Source organism: Dunckerocampus dactyliophorus, chromosome 17, assembly GCF_027744805.1.
Source record: "Dunckerocampus dactyliophorus isolate RoL2022-P2 chromosome 17, RoL_Ddac_1.1, whole genome shotgun sequence".
Taxonomy (NCBI): domain Eukaryota; kingdom Metazoa; phylum Chordata; class Actinopteri; order Syngnathiformes; family Syngnathidae; genus Dunckerocampus; species Dunckerocampus dactyliophorus.
The window spans coordinates 20,823,746-20,845,771 of record NC_072835.1 but is presented as its reverse complement, the minus strand read 5'-3'; the positions used below and the strand labels follow the sequence as shown (position 1 = coordinate 20,845,771).

Genomic DNA, 22,026 nt, shown 5'->3' with positions numbered 1-22,026 from the left:
GAACGTGGGCAACAGCGCTCTCATTTTGAAGGCCGGAAGTGTGTTGTGTGTGTTAAGAATGTCTGTTGACGATTAAGAAGAGCGGGTGCAAGAATAAACGTGTCTCTCGTCTTTATTTCACTCAGAACTTACACAATGTGGGCATCGTAACAACGCTCGGTTACATTAACGCATTCAATCAAATCACAACCCCATCAGTGCTGTCCGTTTTAGACGATTTTGACTGATCTTTCAAGGCACACAGTAAATTGTGTTCTATGGCTGTATAAACATGGAACCTACCAAAAGAAAGACTAAGCTCCCGTCTTTCAACAGAAAAAAAAAACTTTGTTTCTACATATTTCCATTCTTCAGTAATCAGCAGTAGAACATAGGTAAGTTTCAGGAAAATATCAGTTCCTGACTAAAAAAGGGAGGAAACCAGCTTTTTGTGAAAAGATACTTTTCAAGCATAACTTTCACTTTGACACAAATATATTTTGCCTTTGTGACAGCTCAAATATCTAAACAACTATACCAACATAAACACAAAAAAGGGGTTGTTTTACATCAAAATAACACTTGTCCACGCTCTCCCACTGATTTTTCCGTTTACATGAGCCCTTCTGAGCTCTCATCAAATGCACTTCTGCCACCTTGTGGCCATTTTTATGGCTTAAAATTTCCCTGAAGTGAAATGCATTGCGTCTCATGCAAAAAAACGTAAAAGACGTATAAATACGTTGTTGGGATCGGGCGTTCAGGATTACAAAAAGGTATAAATACGTAAATACGTCTTACACGATGTAAACACACTCATACAGCCCGAGTTGCACACACACAGCCGCACTAGCATGCTCTGCTAAACTAAGCTGATCCAGCAAGCTTCAATTCAAGCGCCGTAAGAAAGGAGTTTTGAAGTTCGACAACCTTTTCGGGTGTTTTGCGGTCCGCCGGGGTAATACTTCCCCACACGAATGTTCCTTCTCCTCACAATGCCAGCATTTCATTCACATTATATCAATTCACGCGAGATTGCGTATTTAACAGGAGATTCCGTTTTCATTGGCCAATTCCGCCAGGGCTCTAGAATAGAATGGTTTTCACTGAACAGAATGTAAACGAATAAAATATTGGCTGAACAGTACATTATGAACAATGAACTAGTACTATAAAACACCCAAAAGTACAGTACATGTACTTTGACCATGTCGAGGTTAGGGGTCTACACATTTTTTCCACCAAGGGCTTCACACAGACAAATTGAAAGATGCGGGAGGCCACTTTGATACATTTCGTGCATTGAAGATACTAAAAGCAGTCCAGTGTAGTGCAGTACATGCTAGGACGGCTAAACAAAACATCCATATCTTAGCTTTGTGTGATAAGTGACAACGCAAATTAGTGTCATATCTAATAATATATTTCATTAATAATGAATTTATTTTTAGAACATGCCGAGGGCCAATAAAAACAAGCTGCGGGCCGACAATGGTCCCCGGGCCGCACCTTGGATACCCCTGTCTAAAGTAATAAAGTATTGACGCACTCTTACAGTGCAGTTTACTGCAGGAGCCTGTTATCCGGGTTATTCTGTTGACAATTACTTTGAAACATGAACAAATGATGGTGAAGAACATCGTTTTGGGATTTTTCACTCTAAAAGCGTCCAATAAAATGTTATTATTTCCGGATATATTTCACACATACTGCTCCGGCAGGGACCGTCTGAGTTATACATCACTTTGAATAAGCTGCATCTTTGCATATATTGCCAGATTTGTCTTTTTCTTGTCATCTCATTATCATGAATCAATGTCCTTATGGATTGTGTGCTGGACCTGAAAGATGTAGACTGAAGATGGCTTCAGGCCTTCCACCACCATCTCCGTCTCCCTGGATTTGATGATGGTGTAGCTGGAGTCCTGCTCCTGTTGCGAGACAAAGAGAAGGTGATACTCTTATTCGCGCACATTTCTTTCCACACAAATGCATCTTGTTCTTTTTTCTTTTTTTTCCCCTGCATCGCGAGAGCTGGATCTGAGTGTGTGTCTTCTGCTCGTGTGTAAGGATCAGTTTCCCAGCTGTAACCTCATCAGGTTTAAACAAGGCTAAATGCCCACTCCATTAGCCAGAAACCATTAGCTAACCACTGACCACAAACCTCGCTTCTCTCCCCCCCCCTTCTCTCCGGTATACCTTTATTGTGACCTTCCCAGAAAAGAATGCTTACAAGGATGAAAAGGAGAAAAAGAGGAAGTGCACAGGAGCAATGATCTGAGCCCAAGCATCAAATTGCTCTCTTTAACAACGTCCACCTTAAAAGGAAGAGCTTTGTGTGAGTAAGTTGCCTGAAAATGTCTGCAAAGCGATGGCACTACACAGCCGACACGATGCAGCAAATAATGTATGCTTACATCATCACTTTAACAAGTTATTGTGCAAATTATGGCAGTGGAAGATTGTGCTGTGCATGTGCAGAGTGTTTACCTTACGGCTCGGTCCAGAGCTACAGTGGTACCTCGGTTTTTCTATGCCCCAGTTTTTATAAGATCCAGTTTTCAACAAAAATTATTGGCAGAAATATTTCTCGGCCTTAAACTAACTAGTTTAAACGAAGCAGTCCATGGAATCGGGTGCCCACAGGAAGTATCCACGAACTGGTGACTCAGAGTGGGACACTATAGGTAGATTCCGTCCAAAGAATCCTTTAATCATCTCTATCATGTGTGTGTGTTCATTTATTCATAGAACGTGCACAGAACGATGAACAACTCTGGATCTGTCTCCATTATTCCTCACACTGTGCGCCCTGTGCTGATAAGGTGTTCGAGTGCACTGCGTATTTCTGAGTGTTAGCTTAGCATTACCTTCTCAAAATACTTGATCTCATATTCCAGGATGATGCCGTTCGGTCGGTCCGGTTCTGCCCATGAAAGCGCGATGCTGCTCTTCCCGGCATGACCCTTTCTCACCACACTCACGGGGGAAGGTGCTGCACACGCACAAACACACAAACAGCATGAATACCATCATTCAACATCAGCGTCTTACTAAAAACTGGTGACAAAGTTGCTTTGAAAGATGTTTCATGGCAGTACTCGTCCATCATGCGTTCCCCATCGCTTCCTATTCAAGCTCCTTTGGGGATGCTTGATTGTTTTCATCCCACAGAGCTCTTCCAGCCAATGAGCTGATATTCTAGGCCAAGGCAGCTTCAGCTACATTTTTGGCATTGAGAGCCACCAGCGCCTAATTAAACCATCCAGTTAAACCTTCAGCTATTCACTCAATGTTGGCAGACAAGACCACAAGTTGAACCATGACTCTGTCAATCTGGTGCTGTGTTTCGAGGGGCTCAATTGTTTGGAAGCAATACAGAGAAGCACAGTAAAACACGACGACTAAACAGCCAGCAAAAGCTAAAACGCTCAACAAAGAAGAGTAAATCAAATATAAAGTTGCTTCTTAAAAACAATATTTTACCTACAGTACAGTGTGTATCCGCTATCTGAACAGGATCCTGGTTAGACTTTGGACTGTACCATATATGATTCTGGGGAGTTTGGAATGGTTCAACTCAGATGACAACAATATATACATACTGTGGCCTTTACTGTGCCATTTAACCAAAGTCAAATTCCTTGTTTGCGTAAGCATACTTAGCCAATAAAGCTGATCCTGATTCTTTAGAAGTTTCGGAACAGTGGGGTCTTAGACGATAGCTCCTTTTGTTTGAACCCACCCCATTTTAAGTGGTAATGTTAAGAAACGTACTTAGAAAGTCATAAACAGGTTTTCTGTGCTCTAATTACAATAATATTCCATTTATTAACATTGAATCCTATATTGCAAAAATTAATTGATCGTGGTCGGGTCTGGAACCGATTAACCGCAATAAACGAGGGACGACTGTACAGCGACGCAGCTAATTCATGGTCGCGTTCTAATCTCGCAACATCTTGTTTCTGTCAGAACAGTCATTTTGCGCTTCACGCACACACCCTCGTCACGAAAAACACACATGCGCATGATGCAGATTCTTCCAAGTTAAAGGCGATCGATCGAGCAACTTTTGCTCAAGTCTGCCGGTGGATCCTGACAGTGTGGAGCCGTGCCAAAAAATGATGGAAAGGACAGGCAGCGCAAGCTCAAGGGCTAATTTGCCTCGACACGAAAGTGACACTGACAGCGTTAACGAAAGAGCGAGAGAGAGAGACTGACAATGCTTGTGACGAAGGAATTATGAGGCTCTTCAATTCCAACACTGAAGAAGACGCAGGAGGAAGATGACAGCCATGAATGACTTTCTGGTTAGCTACTGTTTAACCTGCCGTATTACATGCACTGTTCGGCACTGTTTGGAAACATATTTCTGTGGACACTTGCGGCTTATAGACAGTAATACTTTTTGTGAAGCATCCATGCTGACAGATGCACAGTACAAGATAGAAATCCAACTCAATTTACATAACATTTAGTTTGGACTCTGACTTTAACTATGATGTTTTTGTTACAGGCTAATCTACAAAGGTACATGTGTTTTTCCCATTTACGGTGTATCTCTGTAACCCTAACAGTGACACTTGTGGATTTAAAGTGCTGCAATATCTCGCAGTGCAGAACTTTCTACTCTCAGGTTGCTATTCGATTTGCAAATATTTCCATTTTTAAACGCGGATTTGGAGGTAATTTATTCCAAAAGCTCTCAAGTCAAGAGAGCTGGCTCGCGTGAGTTAGCATCCGTCACTGAGCCATCCTGTTGTAACCCGAACTGTTGGCCCAGCTCTCAGAGGGACAGTTGGACAGTCTCCGACACATAAAGAGGCTTTTAACCAGGCAAAATGCTCCCTTTGGCAACATCTTCACTTTATATGTGTGTGTGTGTGTGTGTGTGTGTGTGTGTGTGTGTGTGACACCCAACGACGTTTAGGTTTCAATAGTTTCAGCAGAACTCTACAGGGAATAAATCATTGCTACAAACACAGTAACTGTATCCTGAATAGATGGTTGCACAAAAGTGTTATCTGCGACATCTTAAAAGCCTGAAACCAAAAACCAACACACACACACACACACAGCTTCTTTTTAAATACTGCTAGAAGGCTAGGAGGCAATGATGAGAAAGTGGGGCTCCTTTTTCCCGCAGCTTAACTTGTAACAATGCATCAAAAGTGGGTTTAAATCCTACAAAAATGGATGCAGTGCGCCATGATACATTTAATCATACATTGTGGATGGAATTCTACATGCACACTCCAAAGCCCTGTGGTGCAAACACAGGATTTAGAACTACAGTACATAAATATACTTCATTTGACACGCAATGTTTTTTGCACAAATAAAGAAAAACATATTAAAAATATATATTTAAAAAAATATCAAAAAATCATCCTGCGCTGCCATTTATCTTTCTTTCAGTAAAATACAGTAAAACATGCACATTTCAGACATAGTATATAAAGTATATTATATATATATAATGTATATAAACAAATGTATTTTTAATTATTTTTATTTTAGGTATTATTAGTAATAACATTTAGTAATTATTTATTTTTTATGATATTTTTAAAATTAAAATTAAATAAAATATTGTATTTATTTATTTTATTTTTATTTTATAATCTGTTGTCTTAAACCACATGTAACTCATACTTGTCGGTTTTGCGTTCAAAAAATGTGACCCAAACAAGTAAACACGCACCTTTTTGTTGCCCTATTGTGTGAGACAACACGTTTTATGGCCACAAATGAGCATTTGCGTCCAATGGAACAAGTGTTTTAAAACTAGTGAATTGGAGAAGTGTCCGTGCGGTGGGAGTGAGCGGCATAACGGTCTGTGTTGGAAGAGGAGGTGCGAGAGGACAAGTGAGCGCTTTGATAGAAGTGTGAGAGAAGTAGTGGAGTATAGACAGGCCCCCAGCAACACTTTCATTTTAGCAATACACCAGATAAGAAGCCGTCACACTTCTTGTGCATGCTGCTAATGAGCACAGAATCTTTGGTATATAAAAAAAAAAGTTTCCAAAGCAAGCTTACGTTGCAAGACATTTGCAATGAAAGCTTCGAAAACACGGTGAAGCACCTCACAACATCACAGTGCAGACAAAAACCCTCTAGAGACCAGTTTCTCTCAGAAGCATCAGAAAAAAAATCAATACAGACCTTCAACTATCTAACTGTGTTTTATTACGCTTTAACTGGGCTGCGGGAAAGATAATCAGCGGTTGAACGAAAGCGTGAGAGAAAGGGACACGCTTTCACCAGAGCTGATCTCATCTCTTCTCACTTCGTATCTATCTGCTCTATTTCATACCATTGTTATCCAATGTGTTCAAGCCATCCATAAAAACAAAAAGAAGATAAATGTTCAGAATGTGGAAGCCAGAATTGAATGTATATGGTAGAAAAACAGGGTCAGGCCGTCACACGCTCGACTCAAAGTTCACTTTCATCCAAAATTCCATCAAGACGTAAAATGAAGAATCTCAATTTACTCTGACTTGTTCCATGAACCATCTCAGTATCATTTCTGCTGGCATCGTATTGGTTTTATTTCATCTTTTCAGCACATACTGTTGCCTACAACAGTGGTTCTGTGTTGACTTGTGCTGGTTTTGTTCGCACCGCAAGTTAGACAGGCGTGGGTCTTGATGACTTCCTGTCTGTTTGTGCTGTGTTGGCTAAACGCTGCAAATGAAGCACATTTTTTTTGCCCCGGTAAAGACCCACGACCCACTTTTGGGTGTGCACAGTCGACACTCTAAAGTCAAATACTCCTGAGTTTGTACAATTCAGAATTCAACCAAAATGGTCACAATAAATGAGCCTCAATTCGCTCAAAGCAAAGTTTGGAACGTCCCGTAGGACTCTATGTTTGTTGAGCTATTTCTTTGGCTTTTTGTGGCTTTTTTGCAACACTAAACGAGGGATTGCTGTACCTTCAAATTCGTTTGTACCAAAAAGAAATAAAAAGGGCACATGTAGACAAACCATTCACATTCACACCTCCAGCCTTCAATGAACCTAACAATACCCAGAGTAGAACCGCACAGGCACGAGAGAACATGCAAACTCCAAACAAAGAGGTTCAAGCTTCAAGATTCAAACCCAGAACCCCCTGGCTGTGGGGCAGACGTGTTAACCGCATTTCCAATGCGTTTCCCCACTATGAAGCACAGCCAATGATGTGACAAGACTCGAGGTGCGAACAGGCGCTTTCCACCCTTCCTATGCTCTCGCACACTCCACCATCATTCTTAACCTGCACTTTGGCTGCTCTACATGTATCTTCAGCACTTTTGTCGCCTCCCCAGGGTCCCACCTGCCCTTCACCTCCAGGTGTTGCGAAGCTTTATTATTCAACTCAGGGACGCAGTGAAACCGCCCATTTCACTGACCCCTCATCAAGCATGACACTTCCCACACTTCACGGGGCACATCTGCTCTGCCTCTGCCTGTCAGCTCGTTGCCCTCGACTCTGCCTCCTCTTGCACCCTCAAAACTGTCGTACGTGCAGCACAGATGCTTGCAGGGCTGATCCCAGCCATCATCGCGTAATTACATCTGTGATGTGACGCAGAGGCGACGCGGGAGGCGAGGGATTGTTGAATGGGACTGAAACGGTGAGGAATTGTTCATCGGAGTGGAGAAAGCCCGTATGGAAAGTAGGCTGCTTTGAGGCTACTGTTTTTAATTGTTATTCACCTAAGCCCTATGGCAATTTGTGTACCCCAGAGGGTATGCGTCCCAGAGCTGCAACAATTGAATGAATCAATGATTAATCGATTATGGAATTAATCAACAACTATTTTGGTATTCCATTAATGTTTTTTTGATTTAAAAATGTAAATACACTCCAATTTCAGCCTCTCAAATGTGAATATTCTTTAATTTCAGTCATCCATGAAAGCAGACCCATTACAACTTTTACCCAACCAAAATTTCTTAAAATTGCAACTTTATTCTTTGTTTTGTTTGTTTCCCATAATATTACGACTGTTAAAAAAATATCTCATCTTTTCCCCCCAAACACCTTAATTAATATTACAAATTTATTATCCTAATATATTTAAATAAATATATTTCTTTTTATAAAATCACTGCTCTTTTTACCCATTTTTAGTTTTTTTTTTACATTTTCTTGTTTAATTGTATTTTTAGAATGTGTCAAGGGCCAATAATAACTTAAAAAAAAAGTTAAAAGTGGCCCCCGGGCCACTCTTCGGACTACCCCGGTAGGGTTTAACCGATTACTCGATTAATCGAAACTCCAAGATTCGGATTAATCGACTTAGAAAAGAATTGTTAGTTGCAGCCCTAATGCGTACCCCATATTGGGAACCGAAGGCTCTAGAAATGAACAAAAGCATTTGGTCAGCTCTCTATTTGTCACAACGCTGTGCTGATCTGAAAGTTTTTTTCCTTTTCGGGATTATCTTCCAGAGCCATTCATTTTGAAAGGTATCTGGCACACAACAGCAAAGGGAAGGTCAAATCTATACATGTTCTTTGACACCTCCAATTTCCTTCCAACTCTCAAGGACCATTGATCTAAGCCGACATCGTTTCCTCCACAGGCCCCAAATCCAACCCAAGGCTGGGTTTACACTTGACCACACTAACTACACTGTTAGAGCAATTGCAGGCACATTCGATTTAACCAAACCTGTCAAGCATGAAGGCCACCATCCACTGGTAACACTGGTGCACACCAAACGAGCGGTTCATACACTTACAAGTAAAAAACTTACCATCGAATGTGAACGCGACCAAACATCAGCTTTAAGATGACGGGAAATCACGGATTAAGTACATAACATTACAGATCTACACAGGGGACCGGAACAGTCGTGCCTTTGCAGCTTCCCTGGACTACATTTTCACCAATATTGAACCGATATCAATCTTATCCGACATCAGCACGAATCATACATACTTTTATTACCTATTTTGTAGTGTGGAATGTTAGAAAAGGCTCACCCTAAGTTCCGAACGATAAGCCGCTACTTGCAAGTTCTCCCCGTGCGCGGGTGGGTTTTCTCCGGTTTCCTCACACATCCCAAACCATGCATTTTAGGTTAACTGGAGACTCTAAAATTGTCCACAATTGAATGGTTGTTTGTCTGCATCTGCCCTGCGAGTGATAGAAAATGGATGGATGGATGGATGGATGGATAAGCCGCTACTTTTTTCACACGCTTTGAACCCTGCGGCTTAAACTAATGATGTGGCTAATTTATGGCTAAAAGAACTACAGTTCCCATAATGCTCAGAGTGCAGATTCAGGAAGTAGTTGAAGTCTTATGCAATGATTGTGTTTTGATCGGACAAATGTTAGGTAAGTTTGATCAAGTTTGGCCTTACTACAGCTTCTGCTTGGACTGTTTGGGCCGCGGCAGCTGTTAAACTCTGATGCAAAAAAAACATGTCTCACGTCTCACCCATTGGAGCCAATGAGTGATGCTGGGAACACCGAGAGTAGGCAGGATTGCAAAGTGGACGCCTACAGAAAAGTGCGGCCTATATGTGTAAAAAAAAAAAAAAAAATTCTGTTTAAGTTTGGTGGGTGCGGCTTACAATTTACGGTAATCAATTGATATTACTCACAGAACAATAGTCAGTAACGCTAGGTATGAAAAAAACTCATCCTCACACGCTTTGCGGACGTTTTGGACAGCGTTGGTTGTTTGGGTCGACCAGAGATTTGTTTGTCTTCATTGTCATACGAGGATCCTCATGCTATTTTTGTGGTCATGTTGAACTTTCCCGGTTCTGTGCCACCTTGAGGGGACTTGTGCATGGTGGGCTTTGCACTCGACTGCGACGTCTCTTTTGGACTAGCACTTGCCACACGCAGATGCTGTGATCATGTGCATTCCATCCAGATAGAAGTGCTGGAGCGGAGCCTGGAAGGGACTGCTTGTATCGGAGTGCTGATATGATATGAGATGCAGGCTCATATAATCCGCTACTCATTTTTTTGCCGATATCCAATATCAATATCAGATTGGGACACCCCATTCTCAACTGCTAAAAGTATCACCATACAATACAACAAGTTCATTTTTCATTGGACGAAAATGTAGTTGACTTCAACAGTGTTACAGTGCCGTTCCACCCAGTGCCAAGAAGCAGAGACTTTGCCTGTCATGTGTAATCTGACGTAATCCCTAATCTCCAATTGGTCCAGTGACTGGTTAACTCTAATCCCGCTACAACTCCAACGCGAGTTCTGCAGTGTGGTGTAATCCACTCAGTCTGCTGACAGTCACAGTGACAGCAGGGCTAATGGTCCGTCAGCCCTCTTGACTGTCAGACCACCATCTGTCGGACTGACCATCTACGTATGTCGTCCACACCCATCCTCTAACTACTTCCTCCTATTCTACGATGGCATGCAGACCATCTGTCAAGAAGCAGGAACATGGAAGCTCCTTTACAACTCTTTATCAATTCCTCCCCAGGGAGCGACACAAACATCGTATGCATATTTCATCATGTGCCATGCTAGCTATTTCATTACAAGCAAATAAAAATTTAATATACAAGCATAAATCGCTTGTTTGCACAAAACTCCAACAACTCCTCATATTTTACAACTGGAGGGAGGCCCATTGTCCAGCTTTAACGTAATCTTTTATGGTTAAATATGGCATTGCTGATTTGCTGAATGCTACTTGCTGTTGTCAGCAATTAAGTCCACAACAACTTTCCATCACACATAACATAATTCATCATCGTTGAGCATCCTGACCACACATCATCATAAATATGGAGACTTTCAGAGACTGTCGGTTGCTTCCCAGAGTAGAAAAAGAGTCACTGCAAGAATTCAGCGTTGACTGGAAGTAAATACAGCGACAGATTTGTTTAAGTATACTGTCATATCATCATCTGGTGTTTGCTACGTATTCATACCAGGAGTTTGAAAGGGTCCCAAATGTTACAGGGAAGATACAAGGGAATAAAAAGGAGCGCATACCAGCCTGATTGGTGGTCACATTGAGTGACACGTACTGCTTAGTGCGGTCTTTGGCCAGCTCCGACACGCCGTTGATGGCCTCCAGCAGGAAGCTGTAGTTTGTGTGGGACTGCAGGTCGGCCACCATCACAGAGGTGTTGGACAGGCCCACGTGGCGCGGGAGAAAGCGGACGTTGGGGCCGCACTCTTCCAAGCCCCTCCCGTCCGGCAAGACTCGTCTGCACAGGACGTTGTAACCGACATCCTTCCTGCCGCCTGTCTCCATGGGAACGGACCACTCCAGAAAGACGCTGGTCTCGTTGACGTTGGAGATTGCGTTCCGAGGAGCAGAAGGAGGTCCTGAGAGTCAGTAAAAAGAAAAGTTACATGACCTGTCCACACTACACACTCCTGATTTGAAGACCAGTTTAAAAATTGCAAGAATTTACATTTTGCACTGTTGGATCTTAAGGAAGTTCTAAGAAGAGCTTCAAAATGTAAAAAGAAGAAATGGGAGGAAGGCAAAAACATTTCTGAGTGAGCGGTTTATGGCAAACAGACATTAAAGTGAACTAGGCTGTTCATCAAAAGTTGATCAAAATTTTAAGACCATGGCTAAAAAAAAAACGTGAAACACCACTAAAATTAAAAACAAACAAACAAACAAACAAAAAAAACAGTAATGAGTAGCTGTGCCATTCTTGTTAATCAACTCAAAACTGTGTTTGGGCATGCTTGATGCCAGTGTTTCCAGGAGGCTCGTGGGACTGTTGCTCCAGGTGGTGAAGATGGCTTCACAGAGGGCATCCGCTGTCTGGAAAATGATGTCAGTTTTTGTAAACTTCCCTTGCCATCCATCCCCAAATATTCTCAATTGAACTGAGATCAGGGGAACACGCAGGATGGTCCAAAAGAGCGAGTTTATTCCTGTGGAAGAAGCCCTTTGTCAGGCGGGCATTGTGCTGCAGTGTTGTCCTGTTGAAAAAGCGAGTCATTACCACACAGACGAGGGCCCTCAATCTGAGGGATGCCCCCTGCAACATCGCCACATAGCCACCCGCCTTTTGACGCCCCTGCACAACTTGAAGCACCATTGTTCCATTGAAGGAAAAAGCACCCTAGACCATGGTGGCGCCACCTCATCAAACATCTCAGGTAATGCCAGTAATGTTGGAAGCCATCAGGTCCGTCAAGGTTACATTTTTTTTTCATCAGAGAATACAACTTTCTTCCACCTTTCAATGTCCCATGTTTGGTGCTCTCGTGCAAATTCCCAACGGGCAATTTTGTGGCGTTGAAGGAGATGAGACCTTTTTGGACTGTATTCGGTACCAGTAACAACCTTCACTTGGACCAAGGATCATCCTGTGTCTTGACGGACAGCCAATCGGATCCTCCAGCTCAGGGCTAGTGACATTTTTTTGGGTCTACCGCTTTACTTTTCTGTTCCATAACCCTAAGAAGAAGTGTAAAATGACTGTCTTACTGCGTCCAACCTCAGCAGTAATGGCGCGCTGTGAAAGGCCTTGCTTATGAAGGTCAACAATCCCACCGCGTTCAAAGAGAGAAAGCTTTTTACCTTTGCCATCAAGAGATTGTGACAGTGTGAATACCTGACAGAAAATGACATTGAATCCACATTTTTGGTGCTAGAAGGGGGTGGTCTTAAACTTTTGGTCAGCTGATGAGCAGCTTATTTCACTTCGATGGTTGTTTGTAATAAATTGCTTACTTATTTTTTTTGTCTCACCCTCATTTCTTCTTTTTGCATTTCGAAGCTTTGCTGAGAACCTGCTGAGATCCAACAGTGCAAAATATAAATTCCTGCAGTTTTTCAACTGGTTTTAACATTTTGATCAGGATTGTAGAGTTTGTGAAACTTGTAGTGGGTACACTTGGACAGTCTAATGGAATCTTCAACAAACAAAACAAAAAATGCTGCTGTATTAAGATTCTAATGCTCAGTATCACCACTGCTGTTTGGTTGTTGGGCTTGTACTTTACTGTGGTATCAAACTGCACTGCGTCATATCAAGTGCTGTAATACTTGTAAAGACGTTGGTGGATTTTTGATGCAGGATTTATTTTGGATCAACTGAAGTTGAACGGTTCGGGTGTTGAGCAATTCAAATCCACCAACACATCTTCTTCCCAATTATCCCTCACAGGATTCCTCAAGAAAACGGTCAAATGTCTTCTCCAAGTCCACAAGACACATAAACTGGTTGAGCAAACTTCCATGCACCCGCAACGACCCTGCAGAGAGTATAGAGTTGGTCTGCAGCTCTACGACCAGGACGACAATCACACCGCTTCTCCTGAATGATAGGTTCAACTATCCTGTAGACCAGGGGTCACCAACGTGGTGCCCGCGGGCACCAGGTAGCCCCCCACGACCACATGAGGTGCCCGCAAGCCTGCTTTTCATTCAGGTTTTCAGTTAATAATGAAAGAACAGTAGAAAGAAATGCATTCTGAAATACAAAACGTGAGTTGTGGACACCAGCATTTTAAAACAAAAAACAAAACAAGCATATTCGCTTTGTTTGGGTTTAAAATAAGCTCTGAAAATAAATGTTACAAAAATGAGTAGCTATTGGCCATTTTCATTTTGTAAAAGTAGCTCTCACAAGGAAAAACCTTGGTGACCCCTGCTGTAGACCGTCCTCCCCAGAAGTGTAATCCCATAATAGTCCCCCTTTATTAAAAAGGCGAATCACCACCCCGATCTGCCAATCCAGCAGAGTCGTGGCCACCAAGAGGGCCCCACAGCGTCCAGGGCGGGTCTTTTCCTACCGCAGGGCCCTGCCACCGAGGAGCGCTTTGGCAACCAGAGATAAGAGAGGTTGTCCAGAATATCTTTGAAACTCCTCACACGAGAATTTGACCCCATTTTCAGGAAAACACAGTCGTACAGAGTCACCCTCATGCGTCCTGTAACTCTTGCCAGATATGCCTCAGCTCATTGAGTATCTTGTTTTCCTTTTTTGCCTTTTTTAATGCCTATTCCAAATACAGCAATGACAAAGAGACAACATGTGACAACGTAGAACTGTAAAACAAATTAGGATAGTGCGCACGTCTCTGTTCTGCCTGTGCAGTCAAAGTTTTCCCATGCAAAATATCATTTATATTTCAAAACGTATTGCACAGCCCACCTGATTGCACTAGTTCAATTTTAGAAGTTCTTCTGTAAGTAAAATCCCAAATGTGCAATTTATTCTTACGTGTGCAGGCCATATTGGGAGGATCTGAGTCAATCTTGTAGTATCCTTCTTCACAGCTGCATGACGTAGCTCCTGGGTGCCGGGCCACGCTGTGGGGTGGACATTTACTGCAGGCCAAAGACTCCAGCAGCGAGCGGTAAAACCCCATTTTGCAAGCTGAAAGACACAGAGCGAGCGGGAGCGGATGCCGTTGGGCGTTTGAAGAGGGGTAAAGAGAGAAGGGAGATGATAGGAGCAGATGTACAGACAGAAAAGGGAGTTGTGGGGGCAGGGAGGTTAAATGAAGTGGGAGAGGAGAAAGGAGGATAGTGGAAGTTAGTTGCTTTGACAAAAAAAGAAGGTCACAGTGGCAATCACACTCTCCCAGGGAGGTTTGATGTTATCAGAAATACCCGTTGCAGCAATAAAAGCCAAATAAAACATTTGTTAGCATGCTTTTGTTCTAATTTTATGTCAGCATCCCTCTGGGGATTGCTGTGATCTCCCCATGCTTCATCTTAAGTACAATTTCCAGGGCTTTCCTTCTGTTTTTTAAGCGCAGGACACAGACGGCCCTTCAGATGCTGACGTTCAATCATACTTTAACATTCAAATCAACTGTCTTCTCTTTTCCCGCACGCTTTATTGACTGCTCTCGGTGCTGTGAGCCGTCACAACGTGAGCATTCGCACAACTTTTATGCATTATGTATAGACACTGATGGACGACTCAAAGTGGCTGCTGCTCCACAGCCTGTCAGTCTCCAGCTCACTGATTTGCCACCGACAACTGATTAAGAATTTGCACTTACATCACACAACACATCTCACATGGACGACACATTGCGCAACAGAACCCAAGAAACAGATGTAATCTCCCGCCAAACACCAACACACGCATTCAGGTATAAGGGAGCGCTGGCACACACAGAGTGTTAAACACACACAACTTCTGTCCCCTTAGCTATCCAGTCTCTGGCTTATCATTGCAGCATCCGCTTCCTTGTGCTGCTGTTGCTCGCAGACAGATACAAATAGACACGCGTGATAATGGAGCTTCCACAGGGGAGCGGAGCCTTGTTCTCTTAAGGCGATGTGTTTGATAGCTGCTGTGGTTCCTGTTGGAGATCTTCTGGAGACCATTCAGACCACAACTGTGATTAATAACTACATTAAGCTCAGATAAGCCGCAAGATAAATTGCACACAAGGAAATAAGGCGGAGGAGAGAGAGAGCAAAAAAAGGGGGGAACGGGGGACAAAGGAGATGCGGAAGATTTGTGTGCGTTTGAGGCAGCGGAGGGTGGTGAGTCACCTTGATGGAACCTTGGCTAGTTGTCATGGAACGTTAGGCCTGAAAAATTCTCTCTCTGACCTTGCCGTCTGACAAACACATGCACAAATTTAGCATATAAGACGTCTACTTATAAAAGGGGAGCTTAAGATTTGGCTTTGGAGGAATCTCCCAAGCTGGACTGAAGTGAACCAAGCAGACGTGATGACGCTGATGTATGCAAAGTAGAAGATATCTCCACTAATGTGGAAATATTGCTGTGCATTGCATGCATAAATTAGCCGCATCGCCGTACAAGCCGTGGGGTTCAAGGTTTAAGAAAAAAGAAGCGGCTTATACACCAGAAATTACACTACATATTTTTGATCCGAAAGTACTATAAAATTATTGAATGAACCAAATAATTATGTTCAATATTACAAGTTAATTAAGTTAATTATTAGGAGTAGGGGGTACAAGGCTTCACATCAAATGTCGGAAGTGGTAGGCAGCTGTAAAAAGTTAGTGAACCACTGGTTTAAGTCACATGTGTCAAACTCGTGCCCTGGAGGGCCGAGACGCTGCAGGTTTTGTCTCCAACCAGTTTCTTCAGCAGGTGATTTAATTGATGAGCTCCTTATCTCAAACTGAAGGTGCTGATCATTAAAATCACCTGCTTGAGTGACTGGCTGGAAAGAAAACCTGCAGCATCTCGGCCCTCCGTGGCACGAGTTTGACACCCCTGGTATAATTGAAGGACGCTGATGAAGCGTAGTCTACACTGGCCACTAGGTGTCACTAGTAACGCAAACCAACAACATTTATTGCAGGTTTGAATTATCTCACAAATCATCATAATCATAATAAAAAGGGGTACTCTTGTGGTCGTACTCCAGCTAAAACTCAACTCTGAATCCCGACGTCACTTCCTGTCCACACGTCTGGAAGACATTTATTGAAACACACAAGCCTTATTTTCTCTGATTATATGTACTACATTGGGTAATATGAGTGTAAAGGTGACTGTAGGGGTGTTGTCATAATTCGAGAGGGTTCTAATATTAAAGATCGTATGTAGAAACCACATTTAGCTATGTAGCTCTAACTACAAAAATATTTGATTTATAAATAAAGAATCCTACTTTGGAGAAATTAGTTTATCACGGTCGGGTCTGGAAACAATTAACCACAATAAATAAGGCATTACTGTACATAAACGCAACATCCTGCCCTGAAAATGCTCGAATTGGCACTGAGCTGCACAGCCTGACATCTGTGGCAGAGCAGAGAACACTGAGGAGGCTCCTTTCCATCATGGACAACCAGCCTCATCTCCCGACAGAAGAACAGTTCCAGTGGCAGATTACTATCACTGTCCTGCTCCACTGAAGGACTGAGCAGATCATTCCTCCCCAACGCCATGCGGCGTTTCAACACAACAGAGGGGGAGTTATAAACACACACACAAGTGTCCACAGACTGGACTTCCTGACTGGACTTCCTGAGTATTATTTTGCATTTGAATTTCTATCTATCTATCTATCTATCTATCTATCTATCTATCTATCTATCTATCTATCTATCTATTACATAGCAGTTATTTGGTGTATGTTCACTAAATTACTTTCATAATCTAATTAATTTGACATGCTTAATCCCGTAATGTCTGTTTACAACCAATTTTTGGGCCAGAATCTTCTTAAATCCTCCTGAGAACATTGAACATGACTTCTTATTGTCAGAGTCGTTTTACCGCAAAGTAAAAGTGAAAGGACCGCATGCCGGTGCAAGTTTACAATGATGAAAAAAAAAAAAAAAGCAACTCAATGGAGAGATATGGCTCTCTCCGAACGTGCTTAACGTCCTTTTGATTAAATTAAATTAAAGTAATACACTGCAAATGTACTCCCAGGCAAGTTGCAAGTGACTGGAGAATAATGGCGGCGATAAATAAAAATCTCTGCATTGATGAGAGTCAATTACAGTTGGCTAATAAGAACCAACGTTACTGATGTTAAGGCATCCATTATCATTAAGTGTTGCTCATTTCTGCGTGCGTTGAATGTATCACGCACATGCACGTGGAATTGATGTGGGGAAATGAACTTATAAGGATGACATGCGGCATCATTTTACATATTTGTTGAACAGATTGAAACTGTTTAGTTTGTCTTAAAAAGTCAGTATTGCTTTTATTTAATTTAATTATACCTTGACAGCGAATGGCACGTTCAAGGACACCAGGACTTTCAATCATTGGTACCTAATTGCTTACAGTCTTAAAGAGTTTTATACCTGGACAAACACGCTTTCTGTGGTGAGATTATTTATGGTCATGGCTGGACTGAAATGCCTCATTCCTCATTGTCAATGCATCCAGTGCGTGCGTGTGCGTGTGTGTGTATGTGTATGTGCACGTGTGTGTGTGCGTGTGCGTGTGTGTGTGTGTGTGTGTGCGTGTGCTGCCCTTGGCCAAGCTGTCTTTTTGATGGCACGCAGCTCTTAATGCACAGAACAAAGGCTAATAGGTAATTAATATGCAATACACGCTAATGCACCATTTGTGTGTGTGTGTGTGTGTGTGTGTGCGTGTGTGTGTGTGCGTGTGTGTGTGTGTGTGTACTTAATGCCCAATTAATATGCATCACACACACTGGAATCCCAGGCAATTAAGGATCCGGTGGTGTCCTATGATAGCCCTTAACGAGCATCCTCTTTACTTGAGGACGCCACTTTAAATATGTTGGTTTATAAGACAAGCTGTCTTCGGATGGGACTGGAAAGAGTGGAAAAAAGTCAAGGGTGGTATTAAAAAATAAAGAAACAAAAAAACAAAATCATCAGTCACTTCATTAGCTGCACCAGCGTGTATCTACGTGTATAGAATCCTACTGTCGGCCAAATATCGGGGGCTAAATATTGTGTGTTGTATCGTATCGTGAGATGTATCGTGTATCGTGTCCAAACAAGCGAATTTCCACAAAGTAGGATAACTTATTTATAAATAGAATATTTTTGTCGTTAGAACATAGAAAATGCGTTTACGACCTTCTAAATACATTTTTTAACGTTATTAGAGCCCTCTAAACATGAAATAACACCCCTATAGTCACCTTTGCACCTTACCTTTGCCCAATATAGTACACCTAATAAGAGAAAATACGTCATTTAAGACGTAAATAAGACCTGTGCTGGTCTGTGCTGCTGTGTTTCGGTGCTAGGGGAGCCGATGGGGGTGGACAGGAAGTAACGTTGTGGGTTCAGAGTTGAGTTGTAACCGGGCGTGTGTTACGGCCGCAACAGTAGCCCGTGTTTGGGATTATATTGTGCCGGTCGTGAGATAATTCAAACAAGTCTGGTGCATGTGTGTCTCACCGAATATTACTGACACCTAGTGACCAGTGTAGAATACTACATATCATCACAATGCCCTTGAATGAGTCTTCTGAATGCCCTATATTTGTATTTTAGTTCATGTATCCATTTGTATGCTGGGGAAATGCTCAACTTGGGCAAAAAAATGTGTAAACTTTGCTTAAATATGCAGATTTTTGACAGCATGATTTATTAATAAGTATATTTTTGAAAAACCGTGATAGAGGGATTACTGTAGACAGATTCCAGGCAGGGAATTAATCATCTTTACTATCTGGGTGTGTGTGTGGTTTGTTTATTCATCATTATTAGTCATGGTGTAGAACAGCATCATCAGGTGTGCTCAAACCTCCATTTTTATACACTTCTTGCTTTGGATGTCTTCAATTCTGTGGGTGTACCACATGTTGAATGAAGTTGCAGGATTGACGCAAAAGTCAACTTGGCCATAATACTGTGTTGGAGGAGCCCCAATACAATGCTTGTGTTGTTAGCAGATATGATTGTGAACCAATAAACCAGATGAGGAAACACCGTAAATATCCTCTTCCTGTATTTGTCCCACAGCGAGCTACTGGATGAAGAAACACAAACAGAGAAAACGTGAACATATTTGTATGTTTGTGTGTGTGTGTGTGCGTGTGTGTGTTGGGGATTCCATTGCTCTGTGTATTATTGTTCCATCACTATTTGTATACATTCCGTGTCTATGTGCCGTAGCATGCTCGTATTTGTGTATAACAGTGTGTGAACACAAACAGTGACAGATGATAATGCGGTATTATACAATAGAGTCAATGGGCGCTTTCCTGTCGGGCTGAACAATGGCCGCCTCTGCCATCCAACAATCAGTCCACAAGCACGCAAAAAAGTCAAGATAGCGTTTGAACTTAAACCAATTTACTGGATTTATTGGAGCGCAACAGAAGATTGAACTCCATCATTTTGTCCCCCCTTTTTGAGAGGGTGCTCACATGCTAATGTTTTGGAATGAAGATACGCTACAAACAGTTGGCGGTGTATAAATAACACGCCGATGCCATACTGTAATTATGTAGTGAATACGTACACGTACCGAGGCAAAATTTCCGTAAAGACGCTAACTGGGGCGTACGCTAACCGAGATTGCATTGTATTGATTTTAACAAGATGCTTTCACACATACAAAATTCAATAGGCGTTTCCGTGATGCAAATGTATTACTTTTTTGAACGCATATTGTTTCGAGAAGCCAAACTCTTTACTTCAACGGCCCCGGCAACTCAGCGGAACTACGTTCCTTGTCACGCATCCCCGACCAGAACCGGGTTCACGGGACCGATTGGGGGGGTAAGTCACTGTTGATGCTGTACGCCGCTGACGGGGATGTCATATAACTTCATGTCAAAGAAGCCCAACTACCTCTCTAACATTGCACTCTTCTTATTCTGTGAATGGCGGCACGGCTCAAACCGTAGAGCGGTCGTCTCCCAACCAGACGGTTGATTTCAACACAATTCTGGGACATTCATACATTTCAGTTCGGCTTTGGCATTCCCACGCAATTTCTACTGAAACTGCTTCATCCAGTTTGACGTACTCCATCTTCACAAGGTGTAAGCGACAAATTCATGTCCTTTCTTCGCCATACAAGTAGAGGCGGTGCAGGGGGAATGTATCAACAGTGTGTTTGTGCTGTAAAATGAGAATAGTTGTGTAAAGGGTTTAATTTGGGAGGCTGACCTAAATGCATCCGAGAAACGGCAGACACAAAAAGACTCCGACGAGCCGCCACTTGCTGGGCCACTGGAGACAACAGGCTTTCATGGAGAGAAGCTCGCTCTGCTGAATGAGGCATTTTATCAATATTTCACCAACTGACGGAATGCGTGTGAGCATGTGTGTATTACTGCGTGCGCGACGCAGTTGGACATGTGCACTTTGTGGACACACGGATTGTCATTCCTTTAAATGTGTTGTCATATTTGCATTAGCATTTGGCCAAATTGTGGCTTTTGTGCCGGGCCCGGTTGGGACTCAATGATTAGTGCATTAAAACGTGCGTGTGTGTGTGCGTGTGTGTGTGTGTGTGTGTGTGTGTGTGTGTGAATGCCAGCAGAGGGGAGGGAAAAAGAGAGGAAGCACTACCGGGGAAGTTGGTTTACCCAACAAGCACTCAGGAAGCACTTTAGTTGTCATGACAGCATTACATGTTTAGATGATGTCGTGATGGAGCTGGGGAGGGGCGGAAGACAGGAGGAGAGGAGGAGGGGGAAGACTTTCCGATTGAGCAGCCTCTAAAATGACGAATGGCAGCTCTTTCTGCAGCAAATTGAGTCAATTCATATTTGAGGAGATGATGGAAAAGGCTTCCTGCCGCCACTTGCAGATTTGGCTGCGATCATTCACCGCACGCTTATGTTAGTGCTGCATGATGGAACGTCCATTTTTGTTCCAGCTCGTTCCTGAGGGTTTTACTCAATGGGGACATTAGTGAAAGGGAAGCTGATGCCGCAAGCAGCACTGTGTGGGATCCAAGCCCTTTCATGACTGACACAAAATATCAATTTTAGGATGAGAGGGAAAAGAATGAAAATAGAGCAATAAGAATAAAAATGGATGGTTGGGTATTGAAGACACAGATTATCCCAAGTGCAAATGAGAAGAAACATGTCCAGCTAATTCTTTCAGATTCTGTGGATTCAACGTTTTCACATTCATTCACTAACCGATTATCTTTTTCTGGCGCGGATCACTTTCTCTCATGTCCATCCATCCATGTTCTATGCCGCTTGTGCTCATTAGGGTCGCGAGGTATGCTGGAGCCTATCCCAGCTAACGTTGAGCGAGAGGCGGGGTACACCCTGGCCTGGTCGCCAACCAATCGCAGGGCACATATCGACAAACAACACACATTCACACCTATGGACAATTTAGATTTAAGTAGATTTAATCTACTGACTGTGTGGCCAACATGCTCACCACTAGGCCACGGTGCGGCCCACTTTCTGTAATGTGTCTCCCTTAAACCGTTCCATCTGCAACCTGTGTTATCTAGGAACCTTTATGTTACAATCCCACCGTAACAGACGCTTCTTTCTTGAATTCAAGAGTGTTTCTCACCTTCTTTACGAAAGCGCCCAAAGGTGTCTTATTATGTATTATGCAGCCATACGAACAAACAGAAAGCACACAAAACACTCAGAAATATGCAGTGCGCTTGAACACCGCATCGGCGCAGTGCAAACTA

At 42.7% G+C, this 22,026-nt stretch overlaps 1 protein-coding gene across 1 annotated transcript in view; it reads right to left on the bottom strand.

The window, feature by feature from the left end:
- LOC129169658 (ephrin type-A receptor 5) overlaps positions 1–22,026 on the bottom strand; it is an 87,182-nt gene that overhangs the window by 34,059 nt on the left and 31,097 nt on the right. Inside the window, exons 4-7 of the mRNA XM_054756241.1 lie at positions 14,173–14,328; positions 10,967–11,305; positions 2,850–2,974; positions 1,821–1,910 (exon numbers count right to left, since the gene is read on the bottom strand). Of these exons, the coding sequence (XP_054612216.1) occupies positions 1,821–1,910; positions 2,850–2,974; positions 10,967–11,305; positions 14,173–14,328 (710 nt within the window). The remainder of the gene's footprint in view (positions 1–1,820; positions 1,911–2,849; positions 2,975–10,966; positions 11,306–14,172; positions 14,329–22,026) is intronic.